The sequence below is a fragment of the Dermacentor andersoni genome, chromosome 8, assembly GCF_023375885.2.
Source record: "Dermacentor andersoni chromosome 8, qqDerAnde1_hic_scaffold, whole genome shotgun sequence".
Taxonomy (NCBI): domain Eukaryota; kingdom Metazoa; phylum Arthropoda; class Arachnida; order Ixodida; family Ixodidae; genus Dermacentor; species Dermacentor andersoni.
This window is the reverse complement of record NC_092821.1, coordinates 62138744-62161789: the sequence shown is the minus strand read 5'-3', so window position 1 is coordinate 62161789 and position 23046 is coordinate 62138744. Positions and strand designations below refer to the sequence as shown.

General features: G+C 45.4%; 1 protein-coding gene across 1 annotated transcript; it reads right to left on the bottom strand.

Moving 5' to 3' along the window:
- Positions 1-3470: 3470 nt before the first annotated feature.
- LOC126526320 (cytochrome c oxidase assembly protein COX11, mitochondrial-like) lies at positions 3471-22911 on the bottom strand. Its single transcript, XM_050174221.3, has 5 exons — positions 22373-22911; positions 19586-19741; positions 18730-18855; positions 7721-7762; positions 3471-4153 (listed from the first exon to the last, which is right to left on the bottom strand). The coding sequence occupies exons 1-5, from the start codon at positions 22589-22591 to the stop codon at positions 4013-4015; spliced, it is 684 nt and encodes a 227-aa protein (XP_050030178.2). The 5' UTR covers positions 22592-22911; the 3' UTR covers positions 3471-4012.
- Between the last annotated feature and the right edge of the window lie 135 nt (positions 22912-23046).

The following is a 23046-nucleotide window of genomic DNA, read 5'->3' as shown; positions in this document are numbered from 1 at the left end:
GAATCTCAAAGTTCCATTTTTGAATTTTCATGTCAGGACCCCAGCACTGTTGTATCACTGTTATGCAAGCATTTCCTCATTTTGGCATTACTGTGCCTTCATCAATGTACTTCAAGTTTGCCAAGTTCAGTGTTCGGCTCCTTTAAATTGCAGTTTAGTCCATAGGCGTTGAGTTCTCATTTTCCCAGTGGGGAGAAGGGCCCGGCGAGCTTCTCCAACCTCCATGCCCCCATGAAGTAGTTGCCATTACCAGTAATATTGCCAAACATTGGCCAGGAAGCAGTCCAGGAACACCCACCTTTTTACCTTCTGCACTTCCTGGTCACCCACAGTGAGAAAGCCATCACTGAAGTGGGGTGCAGCATTCACTTTGGCCGCTCGCAGGACACACTTTGAGAAACTGGATTAGAGCACAACCACTGTGCAGGTACGAGTTCATTGGCGCCATCTACCATGGACTGCTGTTTCTAGACAACTTGCTTTTGAGCATGCACTGCTAGATGAGCTGGTTTCCACTACTCTCGCTTCTTACTACGCAATTGGTTTTGAAAGTTCCTTCGAGCATCTCCATACTGCATTAAATCTTTTCTAAAATCATGCAATCCTTCAGGCTGAAATTCTGTCACACAATCGTCATCAGTCGCATGTGTATTTTTTTTTTTTCTTTAGTGTGCCGAGTACTCGCCTCACAGGAACATCTGCAAATGAATGTTCCCAAGCCAAAGCCTTCAGTGCATGGAGGAGTGGGTGACTTAGCCTACCAATCAGACACCACTATCTTGGAAACAACTTACCCGTATCTCGAAACATTCTGTAGATTCTGCACACGCGCTTCAAGATCAACTGCAACAAAATTTTGGGCCGTGTAAAGAGCCTAGTTTCAGATAGCGTACATATAGAGCAGCCTCCGTGGGAAGTTTCTCATTTGAAATACGAGCGGATGCATCTCGAAAGGCTCGCAAAAGTAGATGTTTTCTGCAACGGAACTCAAAAAAAGAGAAAAGAAGAAATGCTGCCATTACGTCTCCCCTGAAGTGACGTACGACTCTGAAAGCACGGCTCCTCGACATGACCTCAGGGATCGGATGCCACACGGTTTATAAAAATCATGGAGGCGAATCCTGGCATCTTCAAACGAATGTGTTCACACATTGTGCCTCTAGGTTCACAGGCTTTCTTTTTTTTTTTCTCCGTATAGTCGACGCCCTTTGATTCGACCCTTGCGGCACTGCAAGATTTAGGTCAAATTAGGAAACAGGAACAAAATACACAAAATCAAATATTTTTCAAAATCGAGAAAGAGATACTGAAAAATTTCTTGACTGCGATGGACAGCACTATGTAATTGCCAGGTGACCCCATGCTAAATGAATGGAGCAGACTGATGAATACAGGGGCACGTCACAAAACAAAACAAGCGGCAAAGAATGGCCTTACGGGTGGAAGGACTGTGAGTAACTGAAAACTGAAAGTAACAGATGAGTTTCTTGTGTTTTCAATCGTTTAGTAACCAGTGCATGCATGAGGAAATGCCAGTAGGGATCAAATTAACATGAAGTGGCATGCTTTTGCATATGAAGTAAACTGAGCTTTCTTTATATAGCATCCATAGCAATACAGTCGAACCTTGATATAACCAAAGCATACATAACGAAATGAATGTAAAAACTTTATCACAAATATCATTGTTAGCAAATGTAAGCCTATAACGAATATTGGGTATAACGAAAGTGTTTTTGTGTCAGATACAACTTTGTTATAAATGGGGTTCAACTGTATATGGCTTGTGGCTAGGACTTTCGAATTATGCATTCAATGAACAAAAAGTTAAATGAACTGATGTCTAATTAATGGGAATTGACTGTATCTGCCTTCACACAATAACAAAAAATTGTAGATCCTGTGAGCTGAGACAAATTAAACAATGCTTTCTTGGGTGTTGCAAGGAATGCAGTTCTTTTTTGCCGACAGTTTGAAGCTATGAGCACAGGACGAAGGTCGACGTGTTTTCGCCTAGAAGATGTGTCTGTGTCAACACTGCACATCAACACCACCTACCTTCATATTTCTGGGCAAAAGGTTTACCGTACTCCCTAGTGCGTACTACTGCAACTAAAGGCAGCCCCACTTCCCGTTCACAAGCCAGCTTGAGCTCATATTCTAAGCCACACTTCGCGGCACATCAAATACGTTCCTGCCCAGCTTGGCACCTCTTCTGTGCCTATCTCTGCACTCGGTACACACGATGGCATCATTGTGTTTGCGTTGGAGCTCACATCTGCATTCACCTGCCTTGGCTGCCCTAGGCCACCTCAGTTTCCACCATCTCCAGGACCAGTTCGCACTATATCTTGGCTTCACCCATGCTGCTAGACAGCCTTATTATTCATAAGGTGTGCACCATATTAAAAAAATTATGCACATCCTATGCACTCTGCAAATCAATGGTAAGTGAAGCATTTTGCAGGTAGCTAGCTATCTAGCATCATTTTCGATTTAATAAAGCATTGCCAGACAGCGCAACAGGTAAGAAAGTGGCCCAACTTGAAAATTTGGAGGCTGGCCAACTGAAATTTGGAGGTGGGCAAACTTGAATCTTGGGGATAGGCCAACTTAAATTTGGGGGTGGGCCAAATGAAATTTGGGAAACAAAACCAAAATGTAACAGCCGAGCTAAAGAATGCTTATGGATTTGTACAGAATTTTCAGAATTTCTGCACAATTTTTTATAAACAAGAGCTTCATAACGTACTATGCAATGACAGAAAATTGCCAACTTTAAGAATTGTAGGATGTAAACAACATTTTGTAGTTACTGCAATAACGGCTGTTCAGTAGTAGAAAACTATTCAAAAACTATATGATTCATTTCTCGCAATATTCAATTTATATTCGATTCGGTCTCAAAAGTCACTATTTGCATACGCTACCCTGTTTCAAATCCAACTTAGACATAATATTTAGAGCAATAGCTCTGCTACTCGAGGTACAAACCCACAAAATGCCTGGTTCCTTAAATCTGACCTTCAAGCTCAGCCAAGGTCAAAGTGGGACTTGGCTGCCACTACCGGCGGCTGCTGCATACGCCCCGTGGGTGCCCATATCTTGAAGGCTATCTGCGATGTGCACAAAGTGCGGCAAATGCTGGTGGCTTCGTATGCACTGTGCTTTTGATGCCTAGTTCGTGTTGAAACGAGATGCAGCATGAAAATCATTTCGCTCGCTGCCGTTGCCACACCGAGCAGCGTCAGTGTGTTGTTTTGTGGTGCAATTGTAGATGCAGCAGTGGCTGACGGCACTGAGCAGCGTCGGTGTCCTCTCCCAAAGCAAGCAAAATCATGCTATCGCTCAACAAACTTGGTTTAAACAAGTTCAACCACGGCAATTTTTCTTTTTCGTTGAGGAGGCCGTGAGAACGAGAAAAAAGACAGGAACCTGACTACGTATCTATCACCACACAAAGTGCTTGGTAAGGAGAAAGGCATGCTTCGCTTTATTAAAATAAACTCTACTGAAGTGCAGCTGTACTCGTTTCAATGCCAGAAATCGAAGATGCCGGTTGTGGCAAACTCCTGGCAACACAGACTGATTTTCTGGCTCTCTATGTTCTAATGAGCTCAGCCAATATACAATTCTGTCATGGACAGTGATTTATTAATTTTTTTTGCATGTAACATTCTAAAGTAAAGCAGGGGCTGGGAGTGAAGTCATACTAGAGGGTTCTGGATTAAAAAATTATCCACCTGAAGTTCTATAACAAGCCCCCAACACTCGATATGTGAACGTTTCTGCATTCCATCCACATTGGCATTCAGCTGCAGCGGCCCAAACAAACCCGCAACCTCTAAGGCCAATGATCATTGAGTGGGTGTTGTCATGGCCATCATTCAAATGCTGCCAAACGCTTGTCACAACACACAATTCATTTTTCACTCTAAGCAGCGTGAACTGCACGCTTCCTGCGACACGTTGCAGAAGAGAGGAGACTAGACGCCGGGTCAGATCGGTGCGTTCACCGGATGGTGGGCAGTGGCAGCTGTATGCCCGGCTTGGCCTCGAAGAAGGTATACGAGAGTGTGATGTCGTTACAGGTCTCTAGCATCGGGTCGGCCGCAAACTCTGGGTCGATGTAGAAGAACACCGGCATGTCCACCTGCGGTTCGGCACACGTAACACACTTCTCTTAGTAAACGAGGCTGCAGTGAAAAGGGCAGAAGCGGAGGGAAAAAAGATGCTAGCTGAAATTTTAAAACAAGGCGAAGGTGTTCACAGGGTAGTGCAACTAGTACAAGGATGCGGAGGAAGAACAGGATGTGCATGCATTGATAACTTCCAGTAGTGATTTGAGGGAAAGAACAACATTTATACATCTTGCACTTTACATCACAGAGCACACACACAAAAATTTATATTCAGGGGATTATATGTGCCAAGACTACGATCTGATGAGGCACGCCACAGTGGGGGACTTTGGATAATTTTTGACCACCTGGGCTTTATTTTTAGCATGCACCCACATTTAAGTACATGGGTGTTTTTGCATTCCGCCCCCATGTGGCAACCGTGGCCAGGGTTGAACCTATGACTTTGGGCTCAGCAACGCGACACCACAGCCAGTGGAGTCGGAGAGCACAAAAGTATTGGGCACATCAGAATCAGAATCGGTTTGAGTGTGATGATTAGAAAGATTACGAGATGCTAATATACAGAAGGAGGTCCCAAAGTCAAAGACTGCAGTGGGACCTCCTTTACAAACTAAACGTAATAAAACACAGATTACAGCAGTTTTAACAAATTGTTAACTAGGAAGAATCATAGGTTTTAGTATGAATAGCATAACTGAAGAACTAAATGTGCATCAATAAGTCATATGAAAAAACACTGTAGCATAATATCATTGACCACTATTAAATTAACAGTATAAATGACATGACGTACACAGCATAATTTGCGAACTTGAATATATAAGCATGGTGAGGACACCAAACAGAAACCTAATGGTATGACAATGAAAATGAAATGAAGGCACCCTGAAAGAGTGGTTGTGAGTATGAACTAGGCATCAGTATTCGACAGAATATATTCTTTTTGTTGTTTTTGTAATTTGTAAATTTTAAGTGATTTTATATCTAATGGTAGTGTGTTCCGGAATGCAACAGATGAAAAATGGTGCTCTGCTTGCCATATTTAGTATGTATTTTGGGTAAAACGAAGTTCCTCTTTATTGCAAAGCTGGTAATATTAGTATATATTAGAGAAGAGTGTGGTATCAAGCTATCGCATCGTAATTGATAAGGTACTGAGGTTATATTTAACGAGTTGTGCGACTGAAAGACTGTGATTAGTTCGTAAAAGATATGAGGCGTTGTGGTTGTATGAGCTAAATGTAATTATTTTAATACAGTCGAATCCACTTATAATGATACCGGTTTTAACAATATATCGGTTATAACAATGAGAAGCTGCTGCACCGTCAACTTTTGTATGTTTTGCATGGTGAAATAACCTGTTTACTACAATACCCCGACGCCGCATTATCGGTTATAACGATGAAGTCTGGCTGCTCGGTGTCCGAGCCGAAGGGTGGTAAAATGTGACATCCTTAAAAAGAAAAAAAGAAAATGAGAAATTCGAGCTGCTGCAAGATAGCCTGCTGCTTGAATGGCCGCTGCATGCATATTTTCTAGACTTCTCCATGTGCCTCTCTCTCGTCACCCTCCCACCCCTCGGAACACGAATGGGCTGCGCCCATATCTCTATGCTGCGCCACCCTCTGAAACACGAATGGACTGCGCCAACTGCGCTGCTCGCATCTTGCTCGCTGGCTCCTCATTCAGCACAGTTCTGCAAACAGCCCCGTGTTCATCTTCTGCGTCGAAATCGTTCCTGGCCACGTGGTTTCTCAGCCTCTTTTGACTCGCTGCCGAAAAGGAAGATGAATGGCCAACCTGCTTATAATTGGCAATGCACGACGTTGCCGGTGAAAAGAAAGCGCACGGCTATAGATTTGGAAACTAAGTACTAAGTGCTTCTAGCCGATGAGGCGATCGTCGCGAACGTGCTTGCGTCGGATAGTGACGGTGGCGACGGCAGTGATGACACGGTAGGGCAGGCTGCCTCAACATTGTCCTCACAGGAGGCCCGGCAGATGATCCAGTCCCCTTCTGGGGCTTCGTTTTCGTGAGGAACCTTCCGCTGCACTACGTGGAGCACCTGGATGCCTAGGAGAAGAATGTTGGCAAGGCCAAAGGACGAAGGGTTTTCTTGTGCAATGCAGTGCGATGTATATGGCGAGACGCTTGTGGCGATCTCGCCTCAGCGTTTCTTCTGGATTTCTCAAGCTGACAGGCTGCCACGGCAACCTCCTCACATTTTTAAAAGACCCTTTTTGGGCCCACCAAAGCGCTGCCTCGGCAGTGCTCGCATATCGCTTGCCACCCGTGACCCCCCTTTGCAGTTGTTATAGCAGCGCCATTCTTTAACGCCGACAGCCACAGCTTGTTACATGTGATCAGAGCGCCCAGGAAGCAGTTAAACGAGTGAGCACAATCAGCAGCCGGACGGAGGAAGGTGGTGGGGAGGGACACTGGCCTCCCCGCCATTATAGTTTGCCAAGATCAGCTCTGCAATCCCCCTATTTAGATTTTTTCATGCAGCCCGGTTTTAACAATTATCGGTTATAACAATGGAATTTTTGTGGCATTTGAATACTGTTATAAGTGGGTTCGACTGTAACCTGATTCTGTAGGATTTGCAACGAGCTTAAATTGGTTGCATAAGTGTTTCCCCAACAAGTAACGCAGCAGTTAATGTGGGAATGAATAAATGAAAAGTATAAGGATAGTAATATTTGATGATTATATATGTTTCGTGCCTTTAGAAGTACCCTGGTTTCGTAGGTAATCTTCTGTTTTACTTTGGTTATTTGTTCCATAAATTTAAGATTTCTGTCTACTTCTGTACCAAGATAATTACAGGAAAAACTTGCAGGGATAGGGCTGGCACCAAGAAAAATAGGAAGAATGAATTGAAGTGTTCGTCGTTGAGAAGTGAATAGAACAAACTTTGTTTTCGACAGGTTTATCTGTAGCTGGCTAGTATGGCATCACTCCAGCAGGCCGTGTAAATCACCAATAAGATTAGATACTAAAGTTGTAATACATTTATCGGAGTTATTGATAGTAGTACCATCTGAATAAAGTATACATTTTGAAGAACAGATCATTGACATATAATAAAAATAAAAGCGGACCCAGTATGGAACCCTGGGGCACGCCAGTATTAGTGAACGTGGTTTCAGAATGAATGACTGAAACAGTTACTACAGTACCTGCATTCTGTCTGATAAGTAGTTTTGTAGTAACAAAAGTGCTGGGCCGGTAATTCCTCATAACTCAAGCTTATGAAACATGATGCGATGATTTATTTTCTCGAATGCTTTGCTTAAATCTACAGATACTGAAACTGCATAATTGCCTTCATCGATAGCAAGCTTTAGTTGATCGGTTAGCGAAAAAAGAGCAAGTTCCCTCGAGTAACCCGGGCGAAACCGTATTAAATGGTGTGTCGTTCCTTTCAGGAAATAAGTTGTTGCTTAAGGTTAGCACTGTGTGCGTGTCCTGGTATGCCTCAGCATCCATGTGCATGCTGTTCCACACTAGACGCCTCTCAAACATTTTTAACTGACAGCATGCAGTATGATGGGCAAGGTAATGCTCACCTGTTCATTTGGGTTCAGGCGCTGCTCTTCGAAACAGAAACACTGCAAACAAACACAAACAAGAAAGAAGTACAGTTGGACATCAATAGGACAAAATTCGTGATATAATGAAGTATATATCTTTTTACAACTTCTTGTCCATAGGACACCATGTATTTTGAACCCCAATATAACAAAGGGTGTTTATATAAACGATTTAAATATAACAAAATCGCACTGCTGCTGCGAAGGAATACCAAGACAATAAATGGAAACTTCCTCGAACGCAAATAGTCAAATAGTGGTTGTATTACATGCGGCTGCTTGCAAACGCACCTCTCAAATCATGTGCCGCACGACTGAGAGTGACTGTGGAAGCATAGCAGTGTCATGCTCCGTATAATGTCCAAGTGCGATATTCCTATCGCGTTTGAAGTCCTGTGTGCTTTGGGTATGAGTGGGAGCGAGGGGGCAGGTTGGCACGTATCCTTTTCTAGTGCAGCTGCAGCTGCGTATGGTTGTCAGCATGGCCGAGTGCAAACGCAGCTTTAGCAGCATACCCTCTTTTAGAGGTAATCTGGTGAGTGTGCAAAGACTGGGCAAGCTGAGGTAGTATGGCATTGTGCGCTGCCTTCCCGTGTTGCTAGTCTTGAGTTTCGGAGATGCATTGAAGCAACAGGCAGATGAAGCATTCGTTGCCACTGCCGGCGCTTACCGTGATAGCACTGTCCCACTGCAAGCGACACTATCAGCCGTGGGGACAGAGTGGTCACGAAAGCGTGGCTGGCTTCGATTCGTACCATCGATGTGAAGATATCGTCGGTATGCATAAAACCCTATTTTTCTCGCCAACTCTCAAATTCAACAAAATGATCTGTTTTCTCATTAAATTTGCTTCTTCCAACTGTACAATAATTTAGAAAATTTTTCAGCCGCTTCTGTGTAAGGAAAATCTATCGGCAACCATACCTATTTGCATAAAGATTGAATTTCAATGTAGTGGAACCCCAGTTATACGTCCCCCGGTTTTGCGACGGCCCGGGTTTTAAGACGGATTAGCGCAGTCCCGACGAAGTCCCCATAGAAGCAATCCATTAAAAATCCCGGTTATCCGACGAAATTATACTCCTGACCCGCGTTATACGACGACTCTCGCGAAGTGCAGGACGGAACGGCGGACGAAAGAAAAGTGCCACGAGTCTCTTTCCTCGCTCCGTCTCTCCGTGTGCGGAGTGCTTGACACTGCTTGACCGGTTCGCTGCGGCGCAGCTTTCTTCCCGGCCTCGTCTCATCATTCGTTTCTCTCTCCCTCATGAGCACCCGCCCGCGACGTTCGCTGTGCTGAAATAGCGCCTTTTTTTCTTCACGATCACTTTCTCCCTCTCTTCTCGGTGGCGGCGCCTCTGGTCGCGTTGGGGAAGCATTTCTCTGCTTCCAGTTTGCCGGAAGCAGATGGCCGACAAGGTAGCGCGGAGAGGCCTAGGTTTATCGCACATGTTCTTCGTCGCAATCCTAGCGACCAACATTCAGTGGAGGTTTCAAGTTGTGTGGAGCAACGCGACGCACGATGTCCCGAAAGCGGACAGTTCTGTCGCTCGGCGATAAGCTGAATATTATCGAGGAAGCGGAAAAGCGGCATGGAGCCACGAAAGCCAGCATTGCCCGGGACCTTAAGATACCCGAATCTTCGCTTAAGATGATCCTGGCAAACAAAGCGGTGATATTGCAGAATGCCAACAAGTTCGGGCTCAAGCGGAAAGCGGCAAAAGAAGGACAGCATGAGAAGTTAGAAAAAGTTCTCGTCAAGTGGCTGCATCAAGCACGGAGTTGACAGCGCCATTCTAAAAGCAAAGGCGGACCTTGTGGCATTGCGTCTGGGCATCGACAACTTTCAGGCATTGAACGGGTGGCTAGATCACTTTAAAAAACGAAACAGGATTGTGTACAGCCGCTCCTATGGAGAAAGCACTTCCGTGGACGTTTCGACGGTGAGCGAGTGGATGGAGTCGCTGCCGGAGATGATTGCTGCATACAAGCCCTGCGACATGTTCAATGCCGATGAAAGCGGTATTTTTTATCACATACAGCTCGAGCAAACCCTTGCGTTTAAGGATGACAGCTGTCATGGTGGCAAGCATAGTAAAGAGCGTGGGACGGCAACTATTCTGTGCTATGCCCATGCTCGTTGGAAAGTTTGCAAAGTCATAGTGCTTTAAGAACTTGAAGACGCTGTCGTGCAGCTACAACTTCAACTAAAAGGCGTGGATGACGTCTTTGCTCTTCAGCAATTTTTTGCAGCAGCTGGATAACAAAATGGGTGCTAAGGCAAGAAAAATATTGCTTTTTGTGGACCAACGCACCATGCCACCCATCCGATACGTCCAGCCTGAGGAACATAAAGGTTGTTTTTTTTCCGCCCAACTGCACAAACTAGCTGCAGCCGTTGGATGCCGGCATCATTAACCCTTTCGCTGTCACGGACGTACCGGTACGTCATTGCGTTTCCCCCCACAGTGTCACTGACGTACCGGTACGTTCTCTATCGTGAGTTCAAAATTTCGCGCCTGAGCGCACAGCTGGCGCACCTGGATTGGCCACGCCATCTGTTGACTCTTTCTACAAGTTCGTATATTCGCCCCGACCTGTGTTAGTCCATGTATTGAAGAGTACGGTGCGACTGCCACTCCCCACTTTCTCTTTGCTGAGTGGCGTGGTGGCTCCGCGTTTGCTGGATCATGCGTCGCGCGCATGTGGTTATGGGTTCAAGGGTTGTTCTGCAATCTCCGCTGGTTTGAAGGTTTTTATTTTTCTTCTGTTGGTGTGTCTGCTATGGCGCGTCAAGTTCAGGCGCACGTGCCGTTGCCTCTCCAAAAAGGGTGACTCGATTGCTGCTTTCGCTCTCTCGCCGCACCCTCGCTTCCGACTTGCAGCAGTAAACGTAAAGCCCTTCGAACTTTGTTTTAGCCTTTTTTCATCTCCCTCTGTCTTCTTGATCACGCAAGGTCCCATTTCTCTCCGTTGTGTGGGCGACTGAAAGCGCATCCTCCCTGCGCGCGGTTACTTTCGGATGGCTCAGCGCGCGGGACCTTCGTCTGCTCATTGGAGCGGTGGCTCAATTCCGATTCAGAATACGAGCCGAGCTCGGATTCGGACTCGGACAGAGTCACATGCGAGGAAGTGTTCCGCATCGTCAGATTCAGATATTGAACGGATTTTATAGTCAGGCTGATGATGATGATGATGTTTACTAACAACAGCTGCAGAACACTGAAATGTGCATATTGCATTGACTATGTTATTTGTATACCAATCATAATCAAAAATAAATTGCTATGTTCATTCCCTGTTATGCTCGTTCCCTGAAAACAAGCCGACACTGGGGGTGCGTCACGGCCAGAAAGGTCCGACAGCGAAAGGGTTAAGTGCGTCAAGCAAGGGTACTGGAAGCAGTTAGTGCAGTGTCTGCTGGCGGCTATGGAGCGCAGCGAGTCGTAAAAAAAGATCACTGTGCTTGACGGCGGATTAGCGCAGTCCTAACGATTAGCACAGTCCTGACGCTATGCATTTTATTGCCAGTTCATGGAACGGAATGTCGCAAAGCACAATCGCTAACTTGTTCAAGCACTGTGGCTTTAAGTGAGAGACTCTCCTCTGCTGGGGATGCAACAACCTCGATGCCGCTTGAGGCTGATGCAGGCGTCGCCAAAGACGATTTCAAGGGTTTAAACCTCACCACGACCTTCGCCAAGTACGTGGAGGCCGACGACAACGTTGTGATCAGTGGCGAGGTTTCACTGGATGCTGCCATCGAGGATGCCTAGTGCCAACACCGCTGCACCACAGGACGAGGACAACCACGATGCCACAGATGACGTGCCTGTGACGTACCACGTCCACCGAGCTGCTACGGCACATAGACGGCATCTGGAACTTCATCTGCTCACGCGACGCCGTGTAATTCGCCGGCGCGAACGTAGAAGTTCGTGCCGGCTGGCGAGAATCACGGCAGTGGGCAGTGGAGTGCCGTAAAGGTTCGATGGAATAAAGCATGATTGGTACCTGTACTGCAGCATTAATTCTTATTGCATTTACCTTTTTGGTAATTTGGGTTTCCAAGCCATGCAGAGTATGTTAATAGTTTACATAGAAGTTTCTCGTAAATCCGTCGCACGAAATAAGTAGTATTTTTATAGGCATAATTTATGTTCGGATTTTACGACGCCTGCATTTTACGAAGCTTTTTCGCGGTCCCAAGAAAGTCGTATGATAGGGGTTCCACTGTATAATGAAACGTTGATATAATCAAGCAAATCGCCAATTTTTACAAACTTCGTTACAACGAGTTTAACTCTGGAGTGAGATCAGCACACACACAAATGACCACCGAAAACTGCTTTGTGCCAGCTGCTGTACCGAGTGCAAACCAGGAAAAATTTTGCACCTTTCCCTGGCAGATCAATGCAAAGAGAATTACACAAATGCTCACGGTAGCACCGTCATAATCACAGCATGGCTAGGCCTCTAAAGTCTGGTTATAAGTTAATGTTCATTAACATTCATTGCTTGGCATAAATTGAGAAAAAGGAAGGGGAGGGCGCATAAATACAGCTACTATACTAAAGAGGAACGTGTATATTTCACTTAAACTTCTGACAAAAAAATTTTGCACTAACCACTGCACTCTTACTGCTCTCAAATTTTGCAGAAATATCCTATTTTGGAGTCTATGTCATTCAATGTAACACTTGGTGTAGTTAATTGCCTTATTTTGAAGACAAAAATGCAAAGTTGGCTTTCATATGGTGATACCAGCTGCTGCCAAGATGGCGTTGGCATAATCTTGTGTCGCCGCCTTACAGTAATGGTTGCCGCATTTTGCTTGTTCCTCTTGAACACGACAACCCTCCCTGAACAGCTGCTTTCTGCAGCTGCCAGCAAGAGGCGACACAAGTACTAACCTTCTCCATCCATTTGTTTTTTGGAAGTTTTCACAGTTGCTTGCTAGGGAGTCCGAAATGTTCGACATTCAGCACACGCAAGTAATGCAACCCTGCTGATGATATTCACAGGACCATGTAGGCGAGCAGAGCAAAATGACCAGGAATGCACAGATGCTAAGGATACAAAATGTGATGCTGAAGTCTGGGAAATGCAACAACTAGAGCCTAACGATGAGTCCTGATGTACTGCAGAACAAAGAACACGTTCATTCATACAAGTATGCCTTCAATTCAAACCTTCCAACTGTGCTTTAGCGCATGTTTAACATAGGTTGCGAAATGGATGGGAAAAGTTTTTTTAAATGAGGTAGCCAAGAGTTCTTTAGCGAACCATGACAATCATGCTGCACTTGATGGCCCATTCTGATATTCAATGTAGAATGTCATGACAACGCTGTTTACTTAAAGGGACCCTGGAACGATTTTGTACAAGCATACTGAGCCCTTCTGAAATGTACTGGTCCTTATGATCATTAATTGATGCATCTAAGTGTTCTGCGTAAAGTGTGTAATTTATTAAAAGGTTTTAAACTGTATATCGCTGCCAATCACAGCACACAGCTAGGCTGAATTTTCAGCCGCCCCTAACCATTTGACTTAAATTGCCCTAATGACGCTAGTAGGGCGAGCTATCTGATTGGCTGCCCAGGGCACATCACAGACAATTTTTCCAACATTATGGGGAACAAATGTGGTTCGTAATACTTGGAATGTTAGTTAACTCTTTCTATAAAAAAAAAGTAACAGAAAGAGAATGCACAAGAACAATTTCTCACTCCATTTAAGCACTTCCGGCACACAGCAAGTGTCATCTGCTTGTGTTACAACGTGCTCTATGTTGACAAGAGCTCCGCAGTCAGTGCCGGTCTCAGTCTTTTCGCGAGCACTATGATTTGCCTTTGTTGTGTTGTGCGCTGCAAATGTAGCGACTGGCAATAAGTCAAGCTGCGACATCGTGTCCTTCTGAAAGGCAGCAGACGAGCAGAGTGGCAGCAGCACATCGGACTGTCATTACCCGATGGGCGCCAGGATTTGCGCGTTTGCGGCCGTCACTTTACACTGGAGGTTTACTACCACAATAGCATTTCACGAGTCGGTATTCAGGTAAACGCAAGCGCAAGGGGACTGGGCCTGGCCGTCTGACCGTGCCATTTCACGGGATGAGCAGAAGCGCAAATGCGAATGGTCTGCATGGTGCAGCTATCTGGTGGCACAGAGCTCAACCAAACACAGTAGCATTAACAAAGTGTTCTTTGCTGCTGCTGTAAATTTTTTGCAGGAGTCTTACCATTAACAGATTGTTTTTGTAAATGTTTAAAATGTTTTACACTTGGTTAGAACAATATTAGCTCTGTGTTTGGCTCGTGAAGCTCTGCACCAACAGGTGGCTGGACCGTGCAGACCGATCAGGCTGCTCACGTATGTCTACGCTAAAGTTCCTTCATCAGCTTGAGTTTATGTCTCCACCCACCCCTCGAAACACCCAACTTCAGAGTTCTTCAATTCTTCAAATTCTTCAGAGCCAAGTTATTTCAAGAAATAACAAGCAAATAAATTTTTGTGGCAATAAAGCAACAGAAATCTTAAATGCCTGCAGTTTTATACGTGGCTTATTGTTGACTATATAAAAATAACTAGCATAATTATTTTTTACACATGTAATATTTTCATAGAACTCATTTTTACATTTTAGATAGGTTTGACAACACTAAGGGCCATATGATGAAACATTCCATTTCATTTTTCACTTTAATCTCGTGTCATGCTTTTTTGACCACTGTTATTCACTACTAGTGACTAGGTGTGGCATACACCCTAAGGTCACTTGCAAAGAAATTTCCCTTTGCCTCAATTAGTTATAAATAAATAGTATCCATATACAGTCAGCTTCCATTAATTCAACCCTGACAGGACCGACGAAACTGATCGAATTATAGGTGTTTTCGATGGGAGACGTTGTGTGTGCAATGCATTCACCGTCACCTAAGCTCTGCCGATACAGACTCTGCCACTAAAGGGGTCGCTATTGGGGTCACCCAGTGGTCAGGACCGTGTGTGCTAAGCTTTGAATTATCTGCCGAAGGCCAATTTCGAAATAAAAAGTTTGGGCCCATAGAAATGCATGGGCACCGGCAGGGACCTTCAACCCAGATCTAATTAATCGCAAAAATTAACCAAACTCGAATTAACGGAAGTCTACTATATTATTGAAGCAATATTGGTAAAGCCGCAGGGCTAGTACTAAATGTCTAATTTGCTTATTAGCAGCCGTTAAGTAGCAGCCCGGCAGATCAAGCGTGCACTGCGTGGTCAGTGCATGTTACAGAAGTCCAAGTGGATCGCCTGCAACATATTTCAGCGCACCCCGGGTGGCGCCCAATCTCTGAGGTCATGTCGATGAGACACGCATCCTTAGTCGTGTGTCACTTCCAGTGAGTGCCAATTGCAGCCTTATTATATTTTTTAATGTTTAGGTGTCCGAAACATCTACTTTTGCAAGCCTTTTGTAACGCACCCACTCGTATTTTAAACGTACTTAAAACTTTCCATGGAGGGCTGCTCTTTGTCTACACAATCTGAAACTAGTTTTTTTTTTGCAGCCCAATATTTATTTGCAGTTGGCCGTTAAACAACTATCTCACATATCTGCCAACCCTCGTGATGATCTTACAATGAATGACAGTACAGTAAAACCTCGTTATAATGGAATGGGATATAACAAACTAATGGATATAACAAAGCAATTGTGATTCCCCTTGAAATTCTAATACATGCCCATCCATTGAAAACATCATTTTCGTGAAGCTACAATTTCTTTCCAATGGGTATAACGAACCTTTTTTTAGAGTGCAGCTCTTTGGGGCAGGTTCCTGCGTTTCGCGGTGCCGTCGTGCTTCGCCATAACCACCTCCGTAGCTGGGGCCTGTGCGTATTCCTGGCACCATCGCTCGCGAACGGCGCGAGCCTTGCTCTCTTTGCTCCTCCTCCAATACCACCCATGAGCGGTGGCAATCAGAGCGCCGGCTTGGTGACGGCTGATCTTGATGATGTGCTGCTGCCCAAGTCGAAACGCATAAGCCACTGCCGTTCGCCACTGCATGTACCCCTTCCCCCCACTTTTCTCCTCCGTGGCGGCGACCGCGCGAGAGCGTGCGGTGTTCTCCGGTTGCCGAAGTGCCGGCTCAGTATTAGCGGACCACGGTGCGCGCTTCCCAAGTCGAAACGCAAAGCGACCTTCAGTTGACTCGCTAGCAGCGTCAGTGGCATCAGTCAGTCGCTGCCATCTCTTCGCCACACAACGTTCCTATGTGCCTACACACTGCCTCTCACGACCTCCTGATAAGCGAGGCAGCTGCGCCAAGCTGCGCTCCGTTTGCGGCGGCTGGTGCAAAATGTTCCGCACCAGACGGATTGTCCGAGGCTCACAGACGGTTTATATTATAATATAATCCATCTGCCTATATAAGTAGTTTATTTTCAGCCAGCTCTTTTTGAGCCATGGGTGAGGCAACTGGTGCAAGTCCTTCGTCTGCCACTGCTGATAAACGAACTGCCCGAGCAGAGGCCCAGCGCTGTCGTCGCCAGAATCCAGAGGTGTGCTACGCCAAACCAGGAATTGGTGCAGCAAGTCTAGCATACATCCATCTATTTCTCCGGCTACCTTCATGACAATCAAGAACTGGGAGTGGAGTGTTTCTTGAAGAAGTGAAGTATAAAAAGTTGCAACTGTACATACATGTCTTGCTCGAATTATTTGCCTCAGTATATAGAAAAGCCGAAACAGCTGAAGAGCTGCTCAAATTTCGCATTAGGAAATAAAGTAATCGTCGGCAATTTTTTTTTTCACAACGAGCATTTACTGACTATTTTGGTACCCATCAGGTCAATTTCTTATAGCGGGTGACGTTCACATCTCCTGTGCACGTCTCGGCGTCCCCTCTCCCGTGGAACTGGTGGACCCGCCCGCTCTTCCGCAGCTAGTGTGGGGCAGCGCTGACTGCGGTTTTGTTGTTGCTTGTTGTTGCCTCCATGCGCATTAACGATATCAGTATTTCTATCGCTTCGTTCATGCGAGTTCCCACCGGCAGAAAGGAGATGGACGATGGCAAACGGAAGTGCAAAACGATATCAATCAAGCAGAAGGTGGCTATGCTGAAAGCCGTCAAGTCTGGTGTGAAGAAGAAAAATGTGGCCGAAGATTTCGGGGTAACGTTGAGCACGCTGTCGACGATGTTGAGCAGCAAAGAAGCTGTCACCAGTGCTCAGTGCTGTCGCACATGGCATAAAAGGCGACAGAAAGAAGCTGCGAGCCCCTGCTTTCGAAGCTGTAGAGTAGGCGGTCTTCAAGTGGTTTTCGGACGCAAGAGCAAGCAGCACTCCTGTGAATGGGGCACTGTTGCAGCGCAAAGCGAGAGACTTCGCTAGTATCATGGGGCACAACGATTTAGTGGTGAGTGTCGGCTGGCTGCAGTGTTTCAAGGAGCACCACGACATTGCCACCAGGGCTGTCAGCGAGGAAGCGCAGTCTGTTGACCGCGAAGCTGCAGTGGCGTGGGTGGAGACAAACGCTGGACAGCTGCTAGAAAAATACGGTGCCAAGGATTTTTTTTTTTTTTTTTTGCGAAGTGAGCTGCCAGCTGGTGTGCTGTTGAACGATCAGTGATGAGCCATTCGTCACGAATAAAGTAGCAATTCCTTCACTTGCTTTTCTGTGCGACGGCCGTTTTCTTTTCGCGTGGCAGGCTGCTGTGAGATTTGGTGGTGAGTACATCTTCCTTTGCTTGCTAATTGTGAATAGAAATGGATACTGGTTATAACGAACTAATGATTATAACGAAGTAATTACGACCCCCTCCTTCAACTTCGTTATAATGAGGTTTTACTGTACTATTAATTCATGCTAGCTGGTACGAGTCTCTTTCTCTGACCTCTGTAGAGCCACACACTTGCTTGTTGACTAAGACGCATTGAAAAGAAGCAACGAGCGTGTCAACTGTGCCGTCCAAGCCGCTAAAGACATCTCGCACCCATTTGGCAAGTCCTACACAAGAACATCCGATATCCGGCTGATCAGCTAAGACATGGCAAAATTGCACTTAAGTGGAAGCTTTAGCTTGAGGCCAACTTCCATTTCGTTGCCCAAATAAACATGCAAAATGTGGAAATGCTTTTACAAAGTTAGACTGATTGAAATGAAATCTGCTGCATTTGAGAGAAAAATTTAAATTATAGCAAATCCTGAAAGCAGAATTTTAACTTATGACTGAATTTCTTACAAAATGTGCCATAAATAGGCAAGTTACAAAAGAAAACGAAGTACGAAGCTTACATATCTAACTCTGTACTACTGACAAAACTGTAGTTCCGTAAACTGCATCCAGCTTACATTAAATTGTTGCAATGCTTGTGAGGATGTTCCAAAATTAATTCAAAGTCGTGTATAGTACACCAATTGTGTCCACTTTATATATATTGAAGCGGGCAGAGATATCAGGTTAAATGGGACTATGTTTACTCTGCAGAAGATATGGCCGGTACAACCAGTATGGCCGAATGCTAGGTTAGTTCCATTATGTCGTCTCTTACGTCTTGTAGGTGATCGTCGTCTTTGTCCCTCTCGTGGCACCATGACAATAATATTAGGTGCCCTTTATAGGATTGCGATATCCTTTTTCATTGCCAAGTTACAGGGTTGTTAACTTATATGTTTTTTTTTTGCAATGTTCATGGTCTTTGCTAAAAAATTGGTGCCCTAAAAATCCACTTTATACCTACTAGCTTTTAGATTTTTCTATTAAATGCAACAGATCGCATTAAACTTGGTGCAGTGGTTGCAAAGATTCATTCATTCCCATGTATTTACCAGATAGGAGTTCCCACGCTAAACCTCCCTCTTCACTCTCTGCGTTTGAAACAAAATCTTTCCAGCACTATGCAAATTTTTATTGCTAATCAAAAAGCACAGTCTAAAGACTTCAGTGGTCAGCCTGTTTACACAACAGACAGGCCCAGAATAGAATGGTCTCTCACCTGGATCTTGTTAAAGTACTTTCCTGCCTCAAAGGGCAGGATGTTGTACGTGGCAATGCCATCCACGGGCTTCTCGCCTGGATTGCGAGCGGTGTAAAAGGCCAGCACGGTCTCACCTGGGGCAACCTGCAAGTGGGAGTATCTTGGTTATCTCTATGGTCCCTAATGACATTCTCTTTACTAGTATGTCTGTCTGTTTACGTCTATGCTCTCTTATGCCAACTTGGGTAACTAGTAGTCTATGGTCTAATGGGTGGAGCATTAGGCCGCTGTGCTGATATAACTGTGTTCGAAATCAACCATCAGACTAACCTGGGTTGCAGGGTGCATGGCGCTCTTCAATGACAAGAGAAATCCTTCAAAATTTCTCTGCTGCTGGGTGGAATCAAACCCGTGTCATATCATATTTAAACAGTCTTGTCTGAATAATTATTCACACATGTGCCACACGCAGCCTTTCTGGCGGCACCGCTAGATGACACAGCATGTCCAGAGAGAGGATCCCGGCACACCTCATACATAGCAAATTTTGCCGGTAGCAATACAGTGTGCTGCTACATTGCTTCAGGGCTAATCCTATTATAACCTCAACATTCACTTTGAGATGAGTCCTGCAGGAACATTTTATTGAGCGTTTGTGCCATAAACCCTTAGCTGCGAGTCGTGAATTGTGGCGCCTGCACTTCTGTCACCCGCACAGTTTTCACGCTGTACTGTTTATCAGCAAAGGTGATTGGCCGGCAAATGCAGCAAAAATTACCTGACAGCTGTATTCGCTCCACTCGTGAGCATGACCACAGTGACGTTACAGCACTCGTGTCTGTGAGCATGCAGCGGGACTGCTCGAGCTACGCACCACAATGTCAGACTGCCGTGGCTTGAAGTTCCAGCGCAGTCCAGAACCAGTGTCGGCAGAAAAGATAACCCTGATCTGGCGATGGCTCACGGGGTCCATCTTCTCAATTTTCTCACCGGCTTCGATCGCAAATGCTTGGCCGCCCCGGCCCGTTGACTGCATTGGAGAAACAAATCACTGAGGGTTCACTTGTATACTGTTTAAGCACAGGAATGAGGACACAAGGGTGATGGTCGCAGCAGCTCACATCGCACGCAAAGACGCTATAAGTGAGTTAGCCAGGCTTTTATATTACTTTCGTAAAGAGAACTGCCAGACCTTGATTGCTCATAGTAAGCAGGCAGGAGGGGGGCACGTATTTAATGGCGACAGGTGCTCTTGCTTATGCAAGAATCTCGATTTGATGTTGGGTGTACTTGCTGTGTGTGAATAAAATTTACTAGTCGGCACTTCTTCCGTTGCCTTCTAGGCCTTTTGTGTGTTGTTGCATATCGCTGTTGTTACAAAATGCAGTTATACAAACCTGCCCAACGTTCAATTCCATTGCATTGAGAGTTTGTGCAACAGGCAAAAGACGGCACTCATATACTAGGGTCGTTCAACTGAATCCGGGAATTTTTTTCTTTCCAGGTTTAAATGGATGCCTAGACTGGAAGTTTGGCATGCAGTAGAAACTGGCAGCTGTGTCCTGTTACTGGTAGATCGAGTTCATTTCCCGTGCTTCTGGATAGAGTGTTGTTCAAGATGGTGGACAACAGTGTGAATGTCTACGTGGAACAGCATGTTGTGATGAAGTTTTTAGAAAACGAGGGCATAAAACCTGCAGAAATTTTTGGAAAACTTCAAGCTCAGTACGGTGAGGAGACACTTAGTTGCAGTAAGACATGTGAATGGTGTAAGCACTTCAAAGATGGCCGTATCTTTATTACTGATGATCCCGGTCGTGGTGGATCACAGCCCACGGTAGTCATTCCTGAGAACATTCGGCGTGTGGAGCAGGTGATCGTGGACAATCATTGCATAACCTGTCATGAAACTGCAAAGGTGTGTAATCTGTTGTTAGGAACAGTGAACACACTAATTCATGATCATTCGTTGTTCCGAAAAGTGAGTGCACGCTGGGTCCCAAAGCAGCTGCCGGCTTTTGATAGACACAGAAGAGTCTGTAGAGGACTGGAGGAATGCTATAAAAGGGAAGGCCAGGATTTTCTGAATCGCATCATGACATGTGACGAAACATGGGTTCATCATTTCACGCCAGAATCCAAAAGAGCATTGATGCAGTCGAGGCATACGGAATCACCACCTCCCACGAAATTTCGTACAGTTGTGTCTGCTGGTAAGGGGATGGCAAGTGTGTATTCTGGGATAAACAGGGAATTATTCACGTTGATTTTTTACCCCATGGTGTCACTATCAACAGTGAGTATTACTGCCGTGTTCTGGGTGATGTGCACAAGAGTTTACGGAAGAAACGTCCAGGTTTCATCACAAAGGGTGTGGTCTTTTTGCAAGACAACGCACGACCGCATACCACTGAATGCACATTCCACACAATTACTTCCCCCCTATAGTCCTGACTTAGCATCAAGTGTTTTCAACCTGTTTGGGCCCCTGAAGAAATTCCTTGGAGGAAAACATTTCAACACTGACGAAGTGAAGAAGCGTGTCCTACAATGGTTCGATTGTAATAATAGATCTTTCTACGCCGAAGTATTCCAGGCGTTAGTTAAACGCTGGTATAAGTGTATAACTGTAGGTGGAGGTTCTGTGGAAAAATAAATCCACTTTCCACGCTTTGAAATTTGTTCTTCTATTTGTTGTTGAAAAAAAATCCCGGATTGACTTCAACGACCCTCGTATGTGTCCTTGAAGGGCAAGCCACCTTTGCAGGACATGCATGTTGTGTGCCGACAACACAAAACGAGCTTCTGCTGGGATGTATTTTAAGAGCGTCACATGAGAGGTAAAAGAAAGATGGATTGCAGTATACAAATGGAATCAACACTTGAGCACATGTATGTTATCTGGCACCTGTCTTAGAAGTGACAAATCAGAAAAGGTTCAAAATTAGGTAACTCAATTTATCAGCAATAACTGTTATCCCTTGGTCAGTATCTTGGTGGTAAAGGGCACACTAGGGATGGGAAACACTACACATTAGAAGTAGAAAGAAAGAGTAAAACTCCTGCATGGTATGTATTGCAATTAAGAAGCAGGGATTAATAAAATCGAGTGTCTTCCAGTACCAATCAACCACTTCATGCCTTGTCACTTGCTTGAAACTTCAGCTTTACTGTTTTTTTTATACAAACAATTAGGGATGCTAGTAGGCTTCTAGACTGGTGAATTGACAACGGGGTATTTTTTCCTTCCCTGATGTAACGTGCGATGTTCAATTTTAAGCGTGTGCACTTTGATTTTGTATTGCCTCTGAAATCTGCTATTGGTTGCTCAGTTATGTAGTTTATGAAAATATGTAACTTTTGTTTGTTTATACGTTTTGTATGTCACGTCTGCAGCAACGCTATGGTGGTGACGCAGGTGTCGTACAAATGAAAAATAGTTCTCACGACGGAGACAGAGAGCGACGTTTCTTATTTTCTGTCTCTGCTTCACAGGATATCTGAACGCACAGTGTACCTAGTGCATTACTTGACTTTTCGGTGCGATCAAGCACGCTGTTCTCCAGACGTGCGTTCCCGTGCCACACATTCAAAACATGTCGGTGGATTTACGGCGAGCATCTGAAACTTCTGAGCACACCGCCCTGCAACGTGCGCTCACCTGACAGTACATCCTGTACAGCGGTACGGCCGCGTAGCTGAGCCCACCGACGAGCACAGTCATCGAAGTCACGTACATGAGCACTGTCCGGTTCTTCTTCTCTCGAGAGCTCGCGCCGCCGCTGGCGTACATACGGCGCACGCATGGCGAGGTCAGCAGCGTGCGCTTGAGCTTCTCGAGCTGAACTGCCGACCGAAAGACGCACACGCACATGCTCATGGTCGGGCATCGAGCGGCTTACGAGTGTGCGCCTTCCGCCAAACGGATTGCACTAAAGCGCAAGATTTCCGATCGTTAACTTTTCACCATTAGAGCACTCTAAACTTGCGACTGAGCCGGCGTAATTTAGCGGTTTACCCTTGAAAGCCAACTCGCGCTGCTCGCGCAGCAGAAACCACAAACTTGCTCTTGGCTTGGATGCAAGTGATGCGTTGGCACCGTTACAGGCGAGCGCGCTCTTCGCTTGTTTGAAGGCTTGCGCAGCCTTGCTGCTGCGTGTTGACCACGACTGTGCTGACAGAATCAATGCAAATTTATCTTGTTGCGGTGTCATCTTGGTTCACCACGAGTAACAGCACCCGGAAAAAGTTCTTATCTTCTGACAGTGGCCTGCTGCGAGTATTGAAACCGAATCTCAAAGGCCATACTTTTACTGCTTAAAACTTCGGAGGCAA

Excerpts from the sequence above, each read along its gene's own strand:
- LOC126526320 (XM_050174221.3), bottom strand. The coding sequence starts at position 22,591 with ATGAGCATGTGCGTGTGCGTCTTTCGGTCGGCAGTTCAGCTCGAGAAG. Across the intron at positions 7,763-18,729 it reads AGTACTTTAACAAGATCCAG|TGTTTCTGTTTCGAAGAGCA; the intron begins GTGAGAGACCAT and ends GTTTGTTTGCAG. Across the intron at positions 4,154-7,720 it reads GCCTGAACCCAAATGAACAG|GTGGACATGCCGGTGTTCTT; the intron begins GTGAGCATTACC and ends GCCGAACCGCAG.